This window comes from Sebastes umbrosus, chromosome 16, assembly GCF_015220745.1.
Source record: "Sebastes umbrosus isolate fSebUmb1 chromosome 16, fSebUmb1.pri, whole genome shotgun sequence".
NCBI classification, from domain to species: domain Eukaryota; kingdom Metazoa; phylum Chordata; class Actinopteri; order Perciformes; family Sebastidae; genus Sebastes; species Sebastes umbrosus.
In genome coordinates, this window is record NC_051284.1 from 5,467,435 (window position 1) to 5,491,234 (window position 23,800).

The following is a 23,800-nucleotide window of genomic DNA, read 5'->3' on the forward strand; positions in this document are numbered from 1 at the left end:
CGATGCCCCGCAGGACCTGTCGCGGACTCCAGCCGTGAGCTACAGCCAACGAGAGCGCAAGTCACAGGTTGAGGGAAAACCTGGGGTCACAGTAGGAACTTACTGTATGTGAAGACTGCAAGATTTGCAGTATCGGATGACTTTGAAAGTCTTGTAGTGTGAACATAGCTATCCACATAGTAACCTGCCCAACAGAGTCACCCTTTTACTGTGACCATAATACCTGTTGGAGACGCCGGGGATTGAACCCACTGAGCTTCATCCCCTGTGGTTTTTGGGAATGTTTGACAATTTGTTCCTCAATGATTGATTACTTGAATAACAGAATGGACGGATTCATCAACTATTAATATAACGGTTAGTTGCAGCTGTAGTTCAGTCCATTTATCTGGAAATGATAAGAACACTCTGACAGCATTAATCGGATAGGAACATCTCAGCCTGCTCTGGTTGTCATGGTAACAGAAACCACAGTCCTATAATCTGTGATCTGTCAGCAGCTTCTTATCAAAATATCAGTTTCAAAGAAATGCAGATAAGAGGAGTGTTAATATCTGTAAAACTAAAGTCAACTTAATGATGAGTAAAGCTGCAGCTCCTCCACTACGCAGAGATCCCGTGAGGACAGCACACACAAAGCAGACAGACGGTCTACCTGGACGTCATGGATCACCTGTTGCTGTTGCTGCTGCTGCTGCTGCTGTGGAGCTCAGGTAGGACTCTGCTTTAAACATGATGTGTTATTATTCACACAATTATATTGATCTTTAAATCAGAGAACAAACTGATCACACACACCAAGGCTGTATTCTAACCTACTATACTAGTAGAACAACCTCATACTATACTAGTAGTACAACCTCATACTATAATAGTAGTACAACCTCATACTATACTAGTAGTACAACCTCATACTATACTAGTAGTACAACGTCATACTATATTAGTAGTATGATTTCGTACTATACTAGTAGTACATATTTGTACTATACTATTAGTACAACCTCGTACTATATTATTAGTACAACCTCATACTATACTAGTAGTATGTACTGATTTGGCCAAAATGAGGCATGTAGTATGTGAACAAAAGCAAAATCTACAGTATGCCAAAAATAACCGGATGACGTACTGAGAAGAGGAGACAAGAGGAGAGACCTGATTTCCAATAATAAATATATACATACATTTGCATAAAGCAGCATATTTGTCCACTCCCATGTTGATAAGAGTATAAAATACTTGACAAATCTCCCTTTAAGGTACATTTTGAACGGATAAAAAATGTGCAATAAATGTGTGATTAATCATGATTAATTATGGACAATCATGCGATTAATTGCGATAAATATCTTAATTGATTGACAGCCCTAATTTAAAGGGAAAAAAGGGATTTGTGGGGCCTTACGCAACTACATATTCAGCGTATAGGACGGGCCGACTCTGATCACCCCCACACACATCACATCACATCACCTCCACACTCAAAGGAAGAAAAGACAAAAAGGGAACATGGATGCTGTGAAATCGTACACATTAAAGTTATAATTAGGGCTGTCAATCAATTAAATTACTTAATCTGGATTAATCACTAATTATTCACAATTTTTTATCTGTTCAAAATGTACCCTAAAGGGAGATTTGTCAAGTATTTAATACTCTTATCAACATGGGGGTGGACAAATACGCTTGTTTTATGCAAATATATGTATAAATGTATTATTGGAAATCAATTAACAACACAAAACAATGACATAATATTGTCCATAAATCCTCACAGGTACTGCATTTAGCAAAAGAAATATGCTCAAATCATAACATGGAAAACTGCAGCCCAACAGGCAACAACAGCTGTCAGTGTGTCAGTGTGCTGACTTGACTACTTATATAATAATAATAAACTTTATTTATATAGCACTTTTCTAAACACGGTTATAAAGTGCTTTTCAGAATTAAAAAAAACAAAAAATTAACAAAACAGAAAAACAACAAAAAACAATAAATCAGCAAAGAATAAAATACAAACAACAGAGGGATCATAAAAACAAGAAACATCTGGGGATAAAATACATTTTTAGAAAGCAGAATTAAATGGCCAGAGAGGGATGATAAAAGCAACAGCATCATATTAATTATTCAAAAACTCTTTCCTGTAAAAGAAAGTTTTTAGAAGGGACTTAAAAGATGGTAATGAAGTAGCGAGTCTGATTTCAATAGGCAGAGTGTTCCATAGTCGGGGGGGCTCTAACCACAAAGGCCCGGTCACCTTTGGTCACAAGCCGAGATCTGGGAACAACCAGCAGAGCTGCGTCTGTTGATCTAAGGGAACGCCTAGGCGGGCCAATAGATCCTTGATGTAATTTGGGGTAAGGCCGTTTAATGCTTTAAAAGTGATCAGTACAATTTTAAAATCAATTCTGAACATAACGGGCAGCCAGTGTAAATTGGCGAGCACAGGGGTGATGTGTTTGTATTTGTTAGTGCCTGTTAAAATTCGGGCGGCAAACTTTAAATTTCAAACTTATATAAATGAATCTCCACTATAGATAACAACATCCACCTGCCAACTGCTAAATGATTTACCTCTCCCCTCTGACACTGACCTCTGGACACAGGTCTGCAGAAATTCATTTGAAATGACCAAGAATACAAATCTGCAGTTAATTCAGTATAAAATCTTCCATCGAACACACATTACTCAATACAACATGCACAACATGGATCTCTCCACCACAGATAAATGTTCACAATGCACTCTAGGCACTACAGACGACTACCTTCACTCCTTATGGATCTGTCCACCCGTACAACACTTTTAGTTTCAGATAACACAGAAGCTCTCCACAATCTTGGGTTGCAGCATTCCCCTCTCTCCCTCATTATGCATACTTGGTGACTTAACCTCAGTAGATCTCCCACCAAAATACACAAAACCCTCACTGATTGCCCTAGCTATCGCCAAGAAGGTCATCCTTACAAACTGGAAAAATAAACCAGCAATAAACATCAATCATTGGCTAAATCTCATTACAGAACACATATCAATGGAAAGACAACTGCCTCTCTAACAAAACAAATCTCGCACTTTTTGATAACCTGGACCCCATCATGGATGCTGTGAAATCGTACACATTAAAGTTATAATTAGGGCTGTCAATCAATTAAATTACTTAATCTGGATTAATCACTAATTATTCACAATTTTTTATCTGTTCAAAATGTACCTTAAAGGGAGATTTGTCAAGTATTTAATACTCTTATCAACATGGGGGTGGACAAATACGCTTGTTTTATGCAAATATATGTATAAATGTATTATTGGAAATCAATTAAAAACACAAAACAATAACATATATTGTCCATAAATCCTCACAGGTACTGCATTTAGCAAAAGAAATATGCTCAAATCATAACATGGAAAACTGCAGCCCAACAGGCAACAACAGCTGTCAGTGTGTCAGTGTGCTGACTTGACTACTTATATAATAATAATAAACTTTATTTATATAGCACTTTTCTAAACACGGTTATAAAGTGCTTTTCAGAATTAAAAAAAAAAAAAAATCAACAAAACAGAAAAACAACAAAAAACAATAAATCAGCAAAGAATAAAATACAAACAACAGAGGGATCATAAAAACAAGAAACATCTGGGGATAAAATACATTTTTAGAAAGCAGAATTAAATGTCCAGAGAGGGATGATAAAAGCAACAGCATCATATTAATTATTCAAAAACACTTTCCTGTAAAAGAAAAGTTTTTAGAAGGGACTTAAAAGATGGTAATGAAGTAGCGAGTCTGATTTCAATAGGCAGAGTGTTCCATAGTCGGGGGGGCTCTAACCACAAAGGCCCGGTCACCTTTGGTCACAAGCCGAGATCTGGGAAACAACCAGCAGAGCTGCGTCTGTTGATCTAAGGGAACGCCTAGGCGGGCCAATAGATCCTTGATGTAATTTGGGGTAAGGCCGTTTAATGCTTTAAAAGTGATCAGTACAATTTTAAAATCAATTCTGAACATAACGGGCAGCCAGTGTAAATTGGCGAGCACAGGGGTGATGTGTTTGTATTTGTTAGTGCCTGTTAAAATTCGGGCGGCAAACTTTAAATTTCAAACTTATATAAATGAATCTCCACTATAGATAACAACATCCACCTGCCAACTGCTAAATGATTTACCTCTCCCCTCTGACACTGACCTCTGGACACAGGTCTGCAGAAATTCATTTGAAATGACCAAGAATACAAATCTGCAGTTAATTCAGTATAAAATCTTCCATCGAACACACATTACTCAATACAACATGCACAACATGGATCTCTCCACCACAGATAAATGTTCACAATGCACTCTAGGCACTACAGACGACTACCTTCACTCCTTATGGATCTGTCCACCCGTACAACACTTTTAGTTTCAGATAACACAGAAGCTCTCCACAATCTTGGGTTGCAGCATTCCCCTCTCTCCCTCATTATGCATACTTGGTGACTTAACCTCAGTAGATCTCCCACCAAAATACACAAAACCCTCACTGATTGCCCTAGCTATCGCCAAGAAGGTCATCCTTACAAACTGGAAAAATAAACCAGCAATAAACATCAATCATTGGCTAAATCTCATTACAGAACACATATCAATGGAAAGACAACTGCCTCTCTAACAAAACAAATCTCGCACTTTTTGATAACCTGGACCCCATTTCTCTCAAATCTCAACCTCAATTTCAATTTTGCAGGTTAGCGAACGTCACTAAACCACTAAACCCCTCACATCTACATTCTCAGACTTACCCATACATGCAGTCATATGCATGTCACACACTCAACATTTCAGAACCAAACTGTGTCACATTTTACCCCTCAACACATCATCTATTCACACTCTGCTCACTTACATCATCGATCATCTACATCCTCCTTCCTTTCCTAAACCCTATCTCTTAACTATTTTATGTGTGCGTCATTCCTTTTTTCCCCTCTCTCTCTTCTCTAAACCTCTCCCCTTACCAATACCTCATTTCCCCACACACCTCGCACAATCGTTGCTCTGGTCTCCACCATCATAACCAATGGGATTTTGAATGTTTTGTATATTTTTATAATTCATTTATTTATTTATCTTTTTCTTCTTAGTAATTTGTTTGTATGATTGTTGGTATTATTATTGTCTTGGTATAAAATGTGCAGTTTGTTGCTATTAATATAGTTTTAGTATAAACTGTGCTGATATACTATACTATTATTATCATTGCTATATCATATAGATTATCAATCAATTATTATTGCATAATGGATGTCCAACTTATTAGTATATTAGATCACTATCTATGTTTTCACTCCCTTCAGACAATATTAGCACACATATATGAGTTTCTATTCTTATTTTATTTTTACTTTTCTCTTAATGATAGTAATAATGGTTATATTATTATTATTATTATTATTATTACAATTGATTAATTGGTTGCTGTTTCAATACTTGATTAATTGGTTTATTTGGTTCTTTTCTTTCCTCTCCATTTGTCATTATTACAACGACTACCATTATTATTATTTTACTAATAACCAAATGCATTAAGTGGCTTATTTGTTGATCTACTACTAATGGCACTATGACTATAGGTATTATCCATATTATTATTATTGATGCTGCTATTGCTCCTGTTATTATTGTTATTGTTATTATTATTACTATTATTGTAGCTATTATTGACATGGCTATTGTCATGGTTATGGTTACTACTATTACTATTATTATTATTATTACTATTATACTATTATCATTATTCCCCTCAGGTATTATTTTTAACATTCATGTATTTTACTTGTTTCTTTATTAATACTACTTTTTTTTCTCTTCAACTATTATAACCTTACTTGTGTTGTTGTTGTTGTTTTTTCTCTCTTCTCTTTCTTTATTATTATATTATATTCTTTATTAATATTACAAATTACCTCTATTAGTATTATCATTATTATTAGAATTTTGTTTTTGTTTTTTTGTTGTTGCTTTAATTCTAGTATTACTGTGGTTATTCTTATTAGTATACTGTCTACTGGTTTACGACTATTATTACTACTATGTTTTCACTACCTTCAGACAATATCAACATGCATATATGTATTTCTATTTAGATTTTTGAATTTTTTATTATTATTATTATTATTATTATTATTATTATTATGTATGTGTATGTATATATATATATACATATATATATATATATGTATATATATATATACTGTATATGTATTATTATTATTATTATTATTTTTTTTTTTTAACCATTATTCTTATTACTACTATTACAATGAATCAATCAGATGGTTAGATGGTGAATGGATTGGTTAATGAATTGATTTATTTAGTTATTTACTGGATCATTTATTTACTTTACTTATCATTGTTATTATAATAATCACATATAAAAAACAGCATTGCTTGCAAAAAATACATTGCACCAACAACCCTTCACTATATCCGTCTGGCATAACACCCTCTCTCTCCCTCCCCCATCGCATCTTCACCCCATCAAGTATCACCACTCCTCCTCCCCCCTTTCTTTTTCCTCCTCTTCTTTCCCCCTTTCCTTTACTTAATCATCCACCTTCACCTTTCCCTATTTCCTGGCTGGGGCGGCCTGACGTCCGGTTTAAAGTAAATAAAAAAAATTAAAGAAATGAATTGGGAAGGAGGAAGGGAAAGATAAGGGAAAAACAAATAATAAAAAATCCCTCTCCCAACACAGAACAGGCTCTCTCCTGACGGGTCTGGGGCTGTTCAGAATGGGCAGAAGGGCGACAGTAGACAGTAGAAACCTCTGACAGCCAGCCCTCTCTCCAGCGTCTGGTGGCAGCTTAAGGGGGGTAACCTGTCTCAGGAAACAAAAAAATACAAATGCAAATACAAATAAAGACCAATATATAAAGACAAAATATGATAACATAACATTGTTGGACCATGAGATATTATAAGCCACCCCTGCCACGAAAAATCCCCCCCCCCCCCCCCCCCCCCCCCTCTCTCTCTTTCCCGCCCTTTTCTTTCTCGTCTTTAGATACAAACAAACAAACACCCTACACCCCCCCACACTGCATACATACAAACACACACAACTGTACACACACACTAGAACCTTACACAACAGACTGCCCTGCACTGTCAATAACACCCCCCCTCCCTCCACCAGCATCTCTTATTTATTTGTCTCATTTTGTTCGTTTTGTTAGAATTGGCCTGTCCCGTTCATTTTGTCAAGTCACCCGATGTATTTTATTTATTTATTTTTCTCTTTTGTTTGTTTCTGTTTGTCTTGTCAAATTTCACCTGTTTTGTCTTGCTTCACTAAATAACAAAATTAAAAGATTCGGGCGGCAGCGTTCTGCACCAGTTGGAGTCGGTGAATGGAGCTCTGGCTGATACCAACATAAAGTCCATTACAGTAATCTAGGCAAGAAAAAATAAAAGCATGTATAACTTTATGTAAATCGGAAGGAGATAAAAAAAGATCTGACTTTAGAGATCTGTTTGAGCTGGAAGAAGCATGACTTGCCCCAAACTGCATGTGATTATCATAGAGTGGGCATGTCTGTAAAGGGGAGACTCGTGGGTACCCATAGAACCCATTTTCATTCACATATCTGGAGGTCAGAGGTCAAGGGACCCCTTTGAAAATGGCATGCCTTTTCCTTATGTGTTATAGTTTCATATGATACCAGTATCTTCACTCTAACTTTAAAACTGAGCCGCTACAACCTAAAAATCACAAGTTGTGTTAATGCATTAAGAAATTAGTTGCATTAAAACATATTTGCCTTAACGCATTAACTTTGACAGCCCTGGTTATAATCTTTCAAATTTTCACCAAATCAAACCAAGTGTTTGATTCTATTTTTAGTCAAATATTATTTCTGTAATCAATGTACCCGTATGTATACTCAGTAATTATCTCTCTGGGCGGTGGTTTTAATCGTTAGTGGCGGAGTCCGCCATAGATTCAGGCTCGTGACACATTGAGAGGAAACGATGCAGCATGTAACGAGTGATACTGTTTGTAAGCTGCTCTGATTGATATCAGCCTCATTGTTTCCTGTTCACTCTCCTACAGCCGTATTTGAGCTGCATTAAGTTGCTGCTAATACTAACACATTTCCTGCTGCTGCTGCTTCACATTAAAACACCTCAACTGGACAAACACAGTGGGACTTTTATTGTGAAGCAGCCACAGAAAACCCAACGTATTCATCACTGAGGTCAAAAACGGGAGAGACCATGAACATATATACATATACATGCATACATAGACATGTATACATAGGCATATATACATAAACATATATACATAGACATGTATATATAGACATATATACATAAACATATATATGTGGCAGCTGCCAATTCTCTGGTGCTTGCTGTTGTTTCCCTTTTCCCTGGTGTGTTTTTTGGTTGAGTTGCTGAGTGATTAGAGGGATATTCAGTTCACCTGTTGCGCAGGGTGTGGGGACTGGCTCTTAAATGATAGTTGAGAGCAGCTTGGTGCATTCCCCTCTTGGCCAATCAGGGTGTAACGACGCCCTTTCTGTAGGGCTTAAAAGAGGAGGGAAACTGCACACCCCGTGTCATTCTGATCTCTCCTTCACTCAATGCAACATGTATTATCAGCTTTACCAGAAACTCTGGTCTGTTTTGGGCCCTTTTGGGATTCTGTGATCTTTGTGTTTTGTTTGTTGAGAGTGTTGACTCTCCTAGTTGGGGAAACAAGTTAAGTGCCAACCAATTGGGTTACCTGCACTGGGACGTTTAGGTACTATTTGTGCAACGATCTGGCTTGCCTTACAATAGCCTAACGCCTGCAGGCTGTATTTTTGTATTCTATTCATTTGTTGATTTTCAATGAAACCCTTTATACCCATTTCTTTTAGTGTATTTTATTTGGGAAAACTTTAAAGGAGGGTAAAAGGAAAAACACAAACCAATATTTCAGTTTCCTTAATTGTTTGTTAATATAGAGGCATTTGTTCATTATTGAAGAGGCATTTGTTCATTATTATTATTAAGAAGGCATTTTATTTTATATTATTATGTGGATGGGAACTGTTTTTCAGTCTTCTGACTGAACAACTAAAGTCTGGGGAACTCAGTACCGCCACATAATTGGCAACCACGAAGGGACACGTAACACAAAGCATAATCTTTCAATAAGGAGATTTAGTTTTGTGTCCCATCTTCTGATATCTATTTAGCAAGTGTATTTGAGTGTATATTTCTGAAATGTGTATTTGGAGTGTAGCTTGACTATTAGTCCAAATAATTACTAGTGACTATCCATCATGTCTTGGGAAGATCCAGACATTACAATGACCGCATTTGAACCGTCGCTTGCGGAATTGGAATCCGAGCTTTCTCTAAATGTTAGCTTGGATATGCCTGTAGTTGGGCAGGAGGTGCACTTACTGGATGATGATGATGATGATGATGAAGAGGGATGGGTAGATGCTCCAGTAGAACCATAATTGTCTGTGGACACTCATCCTCTTTTGGCTTTAGAGGGCTTATTACTTCCGCCTTCATCCCCAGTTCCTGTAGCTCCTCCCACCCAGGAACACTCAGATTCGGATTTAGTCATTTCTGCTAATGCTGTAGAGTCGATGAAACTTGTGTTTAAAAATACAGTGGATTGGCAGCGTGAGTGGCTGTCAAACATTTCAAAGGGCATACCCATTGATAAAGCTCTAAAAATGTGTACTACTCTCATAACAAATGTGGTGGAGAAAGCAAGTAACCATTTGCTCGCAGAAGTAAGGGATTTTGGTTCAAAGTGCATAAATGCCATTCAGTGGAATGCACAACAAACACAGTCTGAGTTCCAAGAGTCCCTGATTACTGACCGTCAAAACTTGATGAACTCCATTACATCCGCGGTCACTGAAAACAAGGATGTACAACTTCTGGTGACCGAGGTGCATACATTGCAACAGCAGATGGGTTCAGTGCAGGCTACCCTTGAGTCTCTTGTGCGTCAACAGTGTGCACTCAATTCTCAGGTCAATTCAATACATAAGCGAGAGGAATGGGTCCTTAAAGAAGCAGTCACACCTGTTGCAGTTTCGTCTCAAGCACACACATATCCTGTTTCTCCAGTTGTTAAAAATGTGGTTTTGTTGCCTACCTCCGCACCTGTGGGAGTTCCTTCAGATTGCTCAGGAGCTGCTGCTCCTAAGGGTGACATTTTCCAGGATGATGGTTGTAGAGTGACTGATGGCAAACTTCCAATTAAGATGTTTTTCCCTTGCTATGGCGGGCCTCAGGATGAGAAAGATCCTTTGGTGTATTTGCAAAGATGCAGTGACTTCCTGTCTCTGAAACCACTTACTCATGGTGAGATCCTAGCGACCATGAGAAGTGTATTGCATGGTTCTGCACGTGATTGGTGGGAGACTGTTAGGGAGAAAATCCATTCATGGGAGGAATTTCAGAGAGCTTTCCTATCATCTTTTCTTCCCGAGGACTATGTTGATGTTCTGGAAGAACAGATTCGAACCAGGGTGCAAGGAAGAAATGAGTCACTACGAGACTTTGTTTTCTCCTTTCAAGCACTTATCAAACGTTGGCACTCTTCGGCCACAGATGATGAGATTTTAAAAAGAATATTGAAGGCTATGAATCCCTTTCTGGCATGTCAGCTCCGTGGTCGGGTTACCTCCATAGATGAGATGATCCGCATTGGGAGTCAAATAGAAGTAGATTATGAAAACCAGAAAAGGTACAGGAGAACTCTGAACGAATCTCACAAAGCTAATGGTACAACTGAAAAGAAGGTTATAAAGAGACCTGAAATGGTTTTGTGTTGGCGTTGCCATGGTGAGCATGCACCAGGGTTCTGCCCTCAGTTTCATGTCTTCCCAGGTAGCTTAAAATACAGTGGACAGCAAAAGTCAGAGTCAAAACAGACTTCAGAGTCCAGTAAAAAAGGTTCCATGGCTACTGTTGCTAGTCAGCCTGCAGCCAAGAACCGCCAGAAGCAAAAGTCTACTAGTGTGGTGGGATCTCCATCTCACCCGCCCACTAGTCTAAAACAGTTGGTTGTGCCCATCACGGTACGTCAGCGTCATGGGAAAGCGCTTGTGGACACAGGTGCTACTTACACTTTATTGCATGTGAGTCTGTGGAATAAGATCAAAGGCCCCAATGAGTCCCTTGTATCATGGCAGGGTGGACCGATGTATCTTGCGAATGGCCAGCAAGCAAATCCTATTGGATGTAAAGTGCTGGAGTTCAGCATGCATGGTAACAGTTGGTTCGTACCTACCGCAGTACTGGATGCAGATGTGTTGGTGTATCCATTAGTTCTTGGTTTAGATTTTATGAGCATGAGTGGGCTCCAGGTCAACGTCCGGGACAAGGTATACTCTTTTGCTGGTGATGACACCACCAGGGTTTTCCCTTTCCAGCCTGTCCTGTGCCCTAGCGATTGTTGGGGTGTTCTGAGTGTGAGCAGTGTTGCTTTGTATACTACCTTACCACCTACATTACCGCTCTTGCCTGCCGTTAGTGATGACTGGTGTAACCTAGCTTGTATTCCTAAAGGTGATGACTTACTCAGTCTGCTCCATACTGCTGTTGCAGACAGTGGTTTAACAGGGAGGGAGGCTGAGAAATTGTACCAACTCTTGCTAAACAACCCGCAGGTCTGCACCACCACTTTAGGCCGTACCTCTGTGCTGAAACATAAAATCAAATTAAACAGTGATGTTGTGGTTACCCAGCGCCCCTATCGATTACCCCTACAAAAGCGGAAGATGGTTAAGGAGCAGATCGAAGAGATGCTTCAACAGGGTATCATTGTACCTTCCCATTCACCATAGGCATCCCCGATTGTAGTGGTGCCTAGAAAAGATGGTGGAACACCCCGATTTTGTGTTGATCTCCGCCGTGTTAATGAACGTAGCGAGGGAGATGCCTATCCTCTACCAACGATTTCTGAGATACTTGAATCTCTGGCAAGTTCAGCTGTGTTCACCACCTTAGATCTCAACAGTGGTTATTGGCAGGTAGAAATGGACCCGGAAAGCCAGCACCTCACGGCATTCGTCACATGTTTTGGATTATTCCATTTTCGGGTTATGCCTTTCGGCTTGAAGGGAGCTCCAGCTACCTTCCAAAGGCTGATGACTCAAGTGCTGAGGAGCTGCCTAGGAGAGTGCTGTATGGTGTACTTGGATGACATCATAATCTATTCCAAAGACGTCCAGAATCACTTTCATGACGTCCAGCGAGTGTTTGATTGCCTCCAGCAGGCTGGCCTTACACTCAATATTAAGAAATGCCACTTCTGTTGTCCCGAGCTTAAATTCCTGGGTCATGTAGTGAGCAAGGAGGGAGTGCAGGCAGATCCAGCAAAGACAGAAGCACTTTGTGACTACCCTGTGCCTAGAAACCTCAAGGAAGTTCAAAGGTTTTTGGGTCTGGCTGGATGGTACCACCGTTATGTCCCTAACTTTTCAATGATTGCGGAGCCCCTGAATGCGCTGAAAAAGAAAGGAGTCGTGTTTAAGTGGTCAGAGGAGTGTCAGAAGGCATTTCAATGTCTTAAAGACCATCTGACCTCTCCTCCTGTCCTTGGTCACCCTGCTATGTGTAACACATTTGTCGTCTACACCGATGCAAGTTCTACGGGTCTAGGGGCAGTTTTGGCTCAGAGATCGAACATTTCCTCTAGAGAAGAGGTTATCGCTTATGGCAGCCGCTCTCTAACAAGGTCAGAGCAAAATTACTCCACGACAGAACGGGAATGTCTGGCTGTGGTGTGGAGTCTGGAGAAATGGAGACACTATCTGGAAGGGAAACCTTTCGTTGTTGTCACTGACCACTCTTCGTTGTTGTGGGTCTTTAACACCAATAAAGCTAGCTCCAGGCTTATACGCTGGGCACTGCGTCTGCAGGAATTTTCTTTTACGATTGAATATCGTAAGGGTAAGTTGAACAACGCACCGGATGCTCTGTCGCGGGCCACTGGTCCGGCCTCCCTTGCATTGTACACTCGTTCCCTGACACGGGATGAGAAGTTTGTACCTTTTCCTCTGACTGATGAGGATGTCTGGAAAGCCCAGAGGAGTGATCCAGACATCCAGAAAATATATCAGGCACTGCTCACTGATGACAAACCTGGCGGTGAAGCAGACTCCGGTTTTGTCATTTTGGAGGATACGGTTTACAGGAAAACCAAACATCTTGACCGTGGTGACCTATACCAGGTATATGTTCCACAGTCACTTCGTCCAGTTGTCTTGCATGCATACCACGATAACCCTTTGAGTGGTCATTTTGGACGATATAAGACCCAGCAAAGGATTCGTGAAGTTGCATACTGGCCGAAAATATGGACAGATGTTGCAGAATATGTAAGATCTTGTACTATTTGTCAGAAATATAAACCTGAGTCCAGGAAGCCTGCTGGCTTGCTCCAGCAGACAAAGGTAACGGAGCCATGGGAAATGCTTGGTTTGGACCTCATGGGCCCTCTGCCTCATAGTTCCCTGGGAAACACCCAATTACTTGTTGTGGTAGATTATTATAGTCGTTGGGTTGAGTTGTTTCCTTTACGTAATGCTACTGCTTCCACAATCAGCAAATGTCTGCGGAAGGACATCTTTACACGTTGGGGTGTCCCAAAACATGTCTTATCAGATCGGGGACCTCAGTTCACATCAGAGGTTTTCAAAGAGTTGTGTGATAACTGGGGGGTTGTCCATAAACTCACAACTGCCTATCATCCACAGACTAACATGACTGAGCGTATTAACCGCTCACTAAAAAGCATGATAGCTTCGTATGTTGGAGAGAAGCATAAGAGTTGGGATCGTTTTATACCGGAGTTGCGTTTTGCCCTGAACTCCGCAGTCAATGAAGCCACCGGCTTTTCCCCAGCTGAGTTGCTGCTTAGAGGATCTTTGAAGGGACCTTTTGCCAGAGCTTTTGAGCCCTCTTCTCAGGTCCCACGTGCGCTGAAAAATGTCCAAGCTCTGGTAGAGTCCAATCTGGCACAGGCAAAAAGGAAACAGGCTCATACCTACAACAAAAACAGGCGACATGTCACATATGAAATGAAGGATAGGGTCTGGATGAAAGCCCATCCCGTCTCCAAGGCTTCCAAAAATTACACAGCTAAACTGGCCCCACGATGGATTGGTCCGTACCGCATTGTTGAGCAGGTAGGCCCTGTGAATTACAGGATTGTGCGTGAGGACACCGGAAAGGATCTAAGGGTGGTTAATGTGTGTGATTTGAAGGAGTGTCGCCCAACCTCTGTTGAAGTGGAGGCTCAGGAGAGAGAGGCGGTCATGCGCATTTTTCTGGACAGTGACACTAGTGATGAGGATGAATTTATGGGTTTTTTGTGACATTGTATTAAAGGTAAATAACTGTCTAAAGGATGTGTGTAAAACACCTTGGAGGCGGTGTTTATTATATGGGGGAGGTAGTGTGGCAGCTGCCAATTCTCTGGTGCTTGCTGTTTCCCTTTTCCCTGGTGTTTTTTTTGGTTGAGTTGCTGAGTGATTAGAGGGATATTCAGTTCACCTGTTGCGCAGGGTGTGGGGACTGGCTCTTAAATGATAGTTGAGAGCAGCTTGGTGCATTCCCCTCTTGGCCAATCAGGGTGTAACGACGCCCTTTCTGTAGGGCTTAAAAGAGGAGGGAAACTGCACACCCCGTGTCATTCTGATCTCTCCTTCACTCAATGCAACATGTATTATCAGCTTTACCAGAAACTCTGGTCTGTTTTGGGCCCTTTTGGGATTCTGTGATCTTTGTGTTTTGTTTGTTGAGAGTGTTGACTCTCCTAGTTGGGGAAACAAGTTAAGTGCCAACCAATTGGGTTACCTGCACTGGGACGTTTAGGTACTATTTGTGCAACGATCTGGCTTGCCTTACAATAGCCTAACGCCTGCAGGCTGTATTTTTGTATTTTATTCATTTGTTGATTTTCAATGAAACCCTTTATACCCATTTCTTTTAGTGTATTTTATTTGGGAAAACTTTAAAGGAGGGTAAAAGGAAAAACACAAACCAATATTTCAGTTTCCTTAATTGTTTGTTAATATAGAGGCATTTGTTCATTATTGAAGAGGCATTTGTTCATTATTATTATTAAGAAGGCATTTTATTTTATATTATTATGTGGATGGGAACTGTTTTTCAGTCTTCTGACTGAACAACTAAAGTCTGGGGAACTCAGTACCGCCACATATACATAGACACATATACATAGACACATATACATAGACATATATACATAGACATGTATACATAGACATATAAACATAGACATCTATACATAGACATGTATACATATTTCAGCTAAAATAGCTTTAAATGATGTGAAATTTATAGAGGCAACTAAAATTGACCCTCTAATCCAGAATCCTGTGTTTCCGGGCTTCTATCTCTCCTCCAGGGATACTTCCTTTCAGGGTCATTGTAGAAATACGGATCCAAGACCAGTTGATTCAGGAGATCGCAGAGATCACGTGGTGCAATTTTGGATTTAAAATTAATTGCAGAATTGAAAATATGGCCTTAATTGGTTAAAGGTCAAGAAATGTCAACGTGTCCACTGACCATACATTGTTTATATTTCCAAAACCATTGATTTTTAAAACTGAAATTTTGGGACATTCATTCCTGGAGGAAGAGCTTCCCATGTGCCAAGTTTGAAGTAAATCAGAGAAATTTGATAAAATGGCTCAAAACACTCTGAGGGCCAGAAATCCAATTCCAAGTCACTACGATTGGCTGAGGTATTGCCATTGGACAAGATCCTCTTGGCATACCCGAGGCCCTGTGGTAAGGTATGTGAAGTGGACAAATCAAGTGCACTTCACATACCTTACTGCAGGGCCTCGGGTATGCTGAGTGGACAGAGGCCATATTTACAAAGTGCCTTGGGCAAGGAGGCTGAAAGCTACAGGGCTAGTTCCTGGAGGCCCAGGGACCAACATAGTCAAAGTCCAGCTCCCCAACCTTAAAGATGTTAATAATAAAGCCGTTGTCCAATTAGCATACCGACTCATTGAAGTCGGCTGAGAAATGTAGATGTTATAGTGCTTTTTATACAGAAAAACGGCAGCTCCCCCGTTCACTTGTATAGGATTACAGGCCTGTCCTGCCAGGTCCAGTATGGCGCCCACGTTAACGTATCGCCGCAACGGGCTGAAGCGTCCGATGCAGCGTCTATGTATATATTTCTACGGGAGATTTCATGACTCGCTGAGCGCACCGACCCAGTAGGCCCGCCCCTACTCCTCCTCTGTTTGGCTGTACCCTTACAGGCGTTCCAGGCGTCTGCTAAACGCTAACATTAGCCTAGCTATAATGCTAGCCAGCGCAATGAACTAGAAAGGCCTAAATATTGGCAGTACTACGAAAATTGATGGTGAATCAAAGTTAATTTAATAATGAAATAGCATATGAAAATTGTGAAAAAAAACATACCGCTGTTGGTTCGTAGTGGCCAAACGGCGGTACTACAACTTCCGTGTCCGTCACGTGATGCCATTGGGCCGATTTTTAATAGTTTTTTTTTTCTACAAAAAAACCTACATATTGCTACTGATGGACAATACACACCAAGTCAAAGTTGTGACAAACATTATTGTGTGATTAGTTGAAAAATCACACAAAATACCAGTTTTACAGTTTTATTTTGTGCACAATTTATTTTTGGAATTGGCAAGTTTCTGAGAAATAAAAAGGCAGCTAGCCATAAAAAGCAAATTATTTATATAACAGGCAGCATTTAAATTTTTTGTATAACTTGAATTTGTTATTCTTGAATCACAGAGAATTAAGAAATACTAAACACTTTTTAGTGTAATGTGTTTATTTGCAAGTTTAGCATGAATAAATGTTTTCTTTTGCCTTTGTGTTTACATTCTTTGATATACCTTTTTTCAAATATGAAAACTCCATAATCGTATACACACTTTATTCTGCTTTCATGACATAATTTACCACAACGCCTTTATTAGTGCACAGCGGACTGGAGTAGATCCTGAAATTAGCACCGCTATGTACTGAATCAAGAATCGATTTTGAATCAAGAATCAATTTTGAATCGAATCGTGACCCCAAGAATCAAAATGGAATCATGAAATACTGAAAGATTCAAACCCATATTGTACTGCATACTGCTGACTAAATGAACAATTACGTTTGCAGATTGTAAACACTGAAGTATACTCAAGCAAGACGTATCACATGACTGACGGCCGGTCTCAAGGCACCCCGCCAGCGGCTCCATCAAATCTCCAAAAGTGTACGCAAAACAATAAATATTTGTGTTTTTCTACAGGACTCCAGGCTGAAGAAAATCACAACTCAACAGGTAAATAAAAAAGGAGAAATAAAGAAATAAAGTCAAGTCTCAGTTTAATCTTTTCTTAAATTCACTTCTTTTACTGATGACTCTCTTGTTTCTGTTCAGAGTCCGTCAGGTTGGTGGGAGGAGACAGTCGCTGTGCAGGAACACTGGAGGTGAAACATCAGGGAGACTGGAGACCAGTGAGGGACAATTACCCTGACTGGACCCTGAAGGAAGCAGCTGCTGCCTGCAAAGAGTTGGACTGTGGCTCTGCTGTTTCTGTAGAAAAGAGAAAGTCCTCAGAAAGATCTGTGTGGTGGATCAGCTCTGACTGTGTTCAGTCTGGATCTGCTCTGAGGGAGTGTGCAACATCAGGCTCCTCTTCCTCCATCCTGGATCTCACCTGCTCAGGTAAGCCCATCAGTGACATCATCAGTGACATCATCCATGACAGTAATGTACCCAAAATGACACACACATGCACCAGCTAGATGCGCAGCAGACTGTCTCAGCAGCCATGATGGAGTCTGTTGATCTGCTGTCTCAGTAAATCAGGTGCTGAATGCACCAAGATATATATCTGTATATATGAAACATACATGTCTGCTGCTTCAGGAGTCCCCTGGGCCGACCAGCAACCAGCCTGACTCCTCCTTCAGCTTGACAGCTTTCTTAGCCACTGATTTCAACCAGCTGGTTCTTTGGTTTCCACCATAACAGGCACCAGTGACCTACTGGCCACAACTTTGAGCAGCTCAGCTCAGCCGGGGGCTGGTCAGTATCTCATCACCCACGTGGTGTCCTTCACCCTGGGAGACTCCTTAAAGGAAGAGAGTCCAGCCCCTATCCTTTTAGATTTTAGGGATCGTTTTCTGAACAGATTTTTATTCTGGGTTACAGATCTTCTCAGAAAAATTAGAAATAATGAAAACTTCTCTGTGTGTAGAGCAAAGATTGTGGAGCAGCTGAGCAGAAGGAACAGAAGAGAGAAATGTGCAGATGATGATGTTGTGTTATTGTTTGAAAACACATTAAAAGTGATCAACGATGGATAACAATTGTTAGAGTGTATTAAATGTAAATGTGATGGTAAAACTGCTGCAGTCTGTGGTGTTATAAAGATGTGTTCTGTTGTTAATGATGAACTCATGTTGGAACTGTTCTGAGTCCAGTTGGAATCACTGAATTGTTGTTTCATGACATCTTTTTATTTTGTGTCTGTTGTCTTTTATCTCTCTCTATTTTATCTTCTATCATCTCTCCAGACTCTGTCAGGCTGGTGAATGGGACTAGTCTGTGCTCAGGCAGACTGGAGGTGAAGTCCAACCTGTCTAACCAACGGTGGTCCTCAGTGTGTGAAGCTGACTTTGACCAGCAGGATGCAGAGGTGGTCTGTAGGGAGCTTGGCTGTGGGGCTCCTTCAGTCCTCCAGGGGGTGACTTATGGAGAAGTGGAGGATCCAATGTGGACCAAAGAGTTCCAGTGTGGAGGAACTGAGTCTGCTCTCCTGGACTGTAGAAGCTCAGGCTCAGATAGAAACACCTGCTCACCTGGCAAAGCTGTTGGACTCACCTGCTCAGGTAGAAGAGGAGCTGCAGCTCTGATCTGGTTCATTTCTGTTCTAATGAAACTCACGTTATTATTTTACTGACAACTCTCTTGTTTCTGTTCAGAGCCTGTCAGGTTGGTGGGAGGAGACAGTCGCTGTGCAGGAACACTGGAGCTGAAACGTCAGGGAGACTGGAGACCAGTGGATGAAAATTACTCTGTCTGGACCCTGAGGGAAGCAGCTGTTGCCTGCAAAGAGTTGGACTGTGGCTCTGCTGTTTCTGTAGAACACAGAAAGGAGTCCTCAGAAAGATCTGTGTGGAGGATCAGCTCTGAATGTGTTCAGTCTGGATCTGCTCTGAGGGAATGTGCAACATCAGATACCTACTCCTCCATCCTGGATCTCACCTGCTCAGGTAAGCCCATCAGTGACATCATCTGTGACATCATCTATGACAGTAATGTACCCAAAATGACACACACATGCACCAGCTAGAATCACAGCAGACTGTCTCAGCAGCCATGATGGAGTCTGTTGATCTGCTGCCTCAGTAAATCAGGTGCTGAATGCACCAAGATATATATCTGTATATATGAAACATACATGTCTGCTGCTTCAGGAGTCCCCTGGGCCGACCAGCAACCAGCCTGACTCCTTCTACAGCTTGAGAGCTTTCTTAGCCACTGGTTTCAACCAGCTGGTTCTTTGGTTTCCACCATAACAGGCATCAGTGACCTACTGGCCACAACTTTGAGCAGCTCAGCTCAGCCGGGGGCTGGTCAGTATCTCATCACCCACGTGGTGTCCTTCACCCTGGGAGACTCCTTAAAGGAAGAGAGTCCAGCCCCTATCCTTTTAGATTTTAGGGATCGTTTTCTGAACAGACTTTTATTCTGGGTTACAAATCTTCTCAGAAAAATAAGAAAGAATGAAAACGTCTCTGTGTGGAGAGCAAAGATTGTGGAGCAGCTGAGCAGAAGGAACAGAATAGAGAAATGTGCAGATGATGATGTTGTGTTATTGTTTGAAAACACATTAAAAATGTTCAACAATGGATAACAATTGTTAGAGTGTATTAAATGTAAATGTGATGGTAAAACTGCTGCAGTCTGTGGTGTTATAAAGATGTGTTCTGTTGTTAATGATGAACTGATGTTGGAACTGTTCTGAGTCCAGTTTGAATCACTGAGTTGTTGTTTCATGACATCTTTTTATTTTGTGTCTGGTGTCTTTTATCTCTCTCTATTTTATCTTCTATCATCTCTCCAGACTCTGTCAGGCTGGTGAATGGGACTAGTCTGTGCTCAGGCAGACTGGAGGTGAAGTCTAACCACTCTAACCAGTGGTGGTCCTCAGTGTGTGAAGCTGACTTTGACCAGCAGGATGCAGAGGTGGTCTGTAGGGAGCTTGGCTGTGGGGCTCCTTCAGTCCTCCAGGGGGTGACTTATGGAGAAGTGGAGGATCCAATGTGGACCAAAGAGTTCCAGTGTGGAGGAACTGAGTCTGCTCTCCTGGACTGTAGAAGCTCAGGCTCAGATAGAAACACCTGCTCACCTCGCAAAGCTGTTGGACTCACCTGCTCAGGTAGAAGAGGAGCTGCAGCTCTGATCTGGTTCATTTCTGTTCTAATGAAACTCACTTTATTCTTTTACTGATGACTCTCTTGTTTCTGTTCAGAGCCTGTCAGGTTGGTGGGAGGAGACAGTCGCTGTGCAGGAACACTGGAGGTGAAACAGGGAGACTGGAGACCAGTGGATTACTCTGACTGGACCCTGAAGGTAGTAGATGTTGCTTGTAAAGACCTGGACTGTGGCTCTGCTGTTTCTGTAGAACAGAGAAAGGAGTCCTCAGACAGATCTGTGTGGTGGATCAGCTCTCACTGTGTTCAGTCTGGATCTGCTCTGAGGGAGTGTGTAGCACCAGTTTTCTCTTCCTCCATCCTGGATCTCACCTGCTCAGGTAAGCCCATCAGTGACATCATCTGTGACATCATCTATGACAGTAATGTACCCACAATGACACACACATGCACCAGCTAGAATGTCAGCAGATTGTCTCAGCAGTCATGATGGAGTCTGTTGATCTGCTGTCTCAGTAAATCAGGTGCTGAATGCACCAAGATATATATCTGTATATATGAAAAAGGCTTGTCACGGTAGTCGGTTTTACCGGTGTTACATGGTGCTCAGGCACACACCAATTACATTACGTACCCACCGTACCCACCGTCGTCTTGCTTTTTCTTACAGAAATAAAACCCCTTTAGTTCATTTTGGTGTATCAGCAGCATGTTTTCAATAGATAGTCGGACGACGGACGCTACAATCTGAAAGTGAATGCATCTGCTCCGTAAGGAGTCAGCTCAGAGTAGCAGGAGTCATATTTCACACACGGTACAGAGAGAGTTGACAGACAAGACGATGGTGGAGGATTTGGTGTCGAAGCGAAAGCAAACGCACCTATTTGACAATATTTCAGATTTAAACCCAAATGCTATGAGGGAACCAAAACGTTAATGAGGTAATTGCCGCGAGGAGGACGTAGTGGTCACAGCCGGTGTGTGCAGCGCCAGGTAGACCCTTACAGCCCCTCAGCAAAAGCTCTACCGGAGAAGCGAGACACACCGCCACCCGACAGTAAAGATCAGAGTCAGCGCGCTACACATATTGACCGTCATCTTTTCTTGTAAAATGTCCAATGTAATCGGTAACACCGGTGTTGTCATTAGTTTATTAACCGGTGGGACAATTTCCTCACCGTCACATCACTAGTATGAAACATACATGTCTGCTGCTTCAGGAGTCCCCTCGGCCAACCAGCACCCAGCCTGAAAGGACTCCTTCTTCAGCTTGACAGCTTTCTAATGATGAACTCATGTTGGAACTGTTCTGAGTCCAGTTTGAATCACTGAATTGTTGTTTCATGTGTAGCGTTTACGCTCCACATGTAATTAAATAACTTGCTCTCGTAAATTATATTTGTGTATTTGTGTCTGGTGTCTTTTATCTCTCTCTATTTTATCTTCTATCATCTCTCCAGACTCTGTCAGGCTGGTGAATGAGACTAGTCTGTGCTCAGGCAGACTGGAGGTGAAGTCCAACCTGTCTAACCAATGGTGGTCCTCAGTGTGTGAAGCTAACTTTGACCAGCAGGATGCAGAGGTGGTCTGTAGGGAGCTTGGCTGTGGGGCTCCTTCAGTCCTCCAGGGGGTGACTTATGGAGAAGTGGAGGATCCAATGTGGACCAAAGAGTTCCAGTGTGGAGGAACTGAGTCTGCTCTCCTGGACTGTAGAAGCTCAGGCTCAGATAGAAACACCTGCTCACCTGGTAAAGCTGTTGGACTCACCTGCTCAGGTAGAAGAGGAGCTGCAGCTCTGATCTGGTTCATTTCTGTTCTAATGAAACTCACTTTATTCTTTTACTGATGACTCTCTTGTTTCTGTTCAGAGCCTGTCAGGTTGGTGGGAGGAGACAGTCGCTGTGCAGGAACACTGGAGCTGAAACGTCAGGGTGACTGGAGACCAGTGAGTGAAGTTTACCCTGACTGGACCCTGAAAGAAGCAGCTGCTGCCTGCAAAGAGTTGGACTGTGGCTCTGCTGTTTCTGTAGAAAAGAGAAAGGAGTCCTTATACAGATCTATGTGGAGCATCAGCTCTTACTGTGTTCAGTCTGGATCTTCTCTGAGGGAGTGTGCAACATCAACTTCCTCTAACTCCATCCTGGATCTCACCTGCTCAGGTAAACCCATCAGCGACATCATCTGTGACAGTAATGTACCCACAATGACACACACATGCACCAGCTAGAATCACAGCAGACTATGATCTATGACAGTAATGTTTCCAGTATGTTCCTTCCTCCGTCACAGTGACAGTCGGTGGTTTCCATTGGACTGAACTGTAAAGTTATCCAGGACAATGACATCCTAAAGTGTCGAGAAATGTATGGCAAGCCGTTTTAAGATTTACAGCTTGACTATCCAGAATTAGCATTAGAGATATCTACAACTATATTTGGCTAGTCATAATTACATTGTGACTAGTCAAAACAACAGTTAGAGATCCTATCCTAAATAACAGTTACAGATATCTCAAACCTCATTATGACTAGTAAGAATTGTTGTGCATGGTGTTGCTCATCAAGGCTCAAGGCTTCCTATTGGATATTGGCCCAACAAAGCATCTGAACAATGTCAGCAGAAGCTTTTGCTAACTTGGATAGTTCGGTAAAGTGTGACAGATATTCACAGATTCAAACTTCCCGGATCAATAACTCATAAGAGAAACATAGTTAAAACACAAACAACGTCTCTTTCTAACCGTAGTAAGGTAGACAACGAGCTACAACCTCATGTTAATCACAACGAGCCGTCCTCCGAGCTCTATGGCCCTGTTCAGACCTGGTATTAACATGCGTCCTCAGTGATCGCATCACAAGTGGACAGCTTTAAGTACGTCTGTTCACACCTGGTGTAAAAAAGGCCATGCCTCTGCGCATGCCTCCCCCTACTATCTCCTGTTCGTGAGCATGCGCTGTACATGTGTCACCAGTGTGAATGTCTCCTCCTCCAATCACCTGTGCCCGATCATGCGCTGGGCATGTGTCACAAGTGTGCCTGCACTGAACAGGCTCCCCAATACAGCATGGCAGAGTAAAACACAGTTAAGGAGAGGACAGTTGGACTTTTGGTGGACATTCCCTTTTTCGTGTGCGTCCATGCAAAATGTGAGTTGTGTTATGTTTAATGTATTTATATTAGACTGGCATAATAATAATTAGTAAATCTGTATTTAAGCCTTTTTCTTTGTAAAATGCCTGTGTTATTTTAGGCTCACTTTTGTTGCTAATGTTTATACACTAGTAGTTCTAATCACTCTGTACTGTTGT

The 23,800-nt window shown here is 41.4% G+C and overlaps 1 protein-coding gene across 1 annotated transcript; it reads left to right on the top strand.

Moving 5' to 3' along the window:
• Positions 1-408: 408 nt before the first annotated feature.
• On the top strand, positions 409-19,564 carry LOC119474421 (scavenger receptor cysteine-rich type 1 protein M130-like). The gene is made up of 6 exons (XM_037746452.1): positions 409-713; positions 17,356-17,388; positions 17,488-17,604; positions 18,627-18,944; positions 19,038-19,328; positions 19,533-19,564. The coding sequence occupies exons 1-6, from the start codon at positions 665-667 to the stop codon at positions 19,562-19,564; spliced, it is 840 nt and encodes a 279-aa protein (XP_037602380.1). The 5' UTR covers positions 409-664.
• Positions 19,565-23,800: the final 4,236 nt, after the last annotated feature.

Coding starts and splice junctions, on each gene's coding strand:
- LOC119474421 (XM_037746452.1), top strand. CDS start 665: ATGGATCACCTGTTGCTGTTGCTGCTGCTGCTGCTGCTGTGGAGCTCA. Junction 17,389..17,487: donor AGAAAATCACAACTCAACAG/GTAAATAAAAAA, acceptor GTTTCTGTTCAG/AGTCCGTCAGGTTGGTGGGA. Junction 18,945..19,037: donor TGTTGGACTCACCTGCTCAG/GTAGAAGAGGAG, acceptor GTTTCTGTTCAG/AGCCTGTCAGGTTGGTGGGA.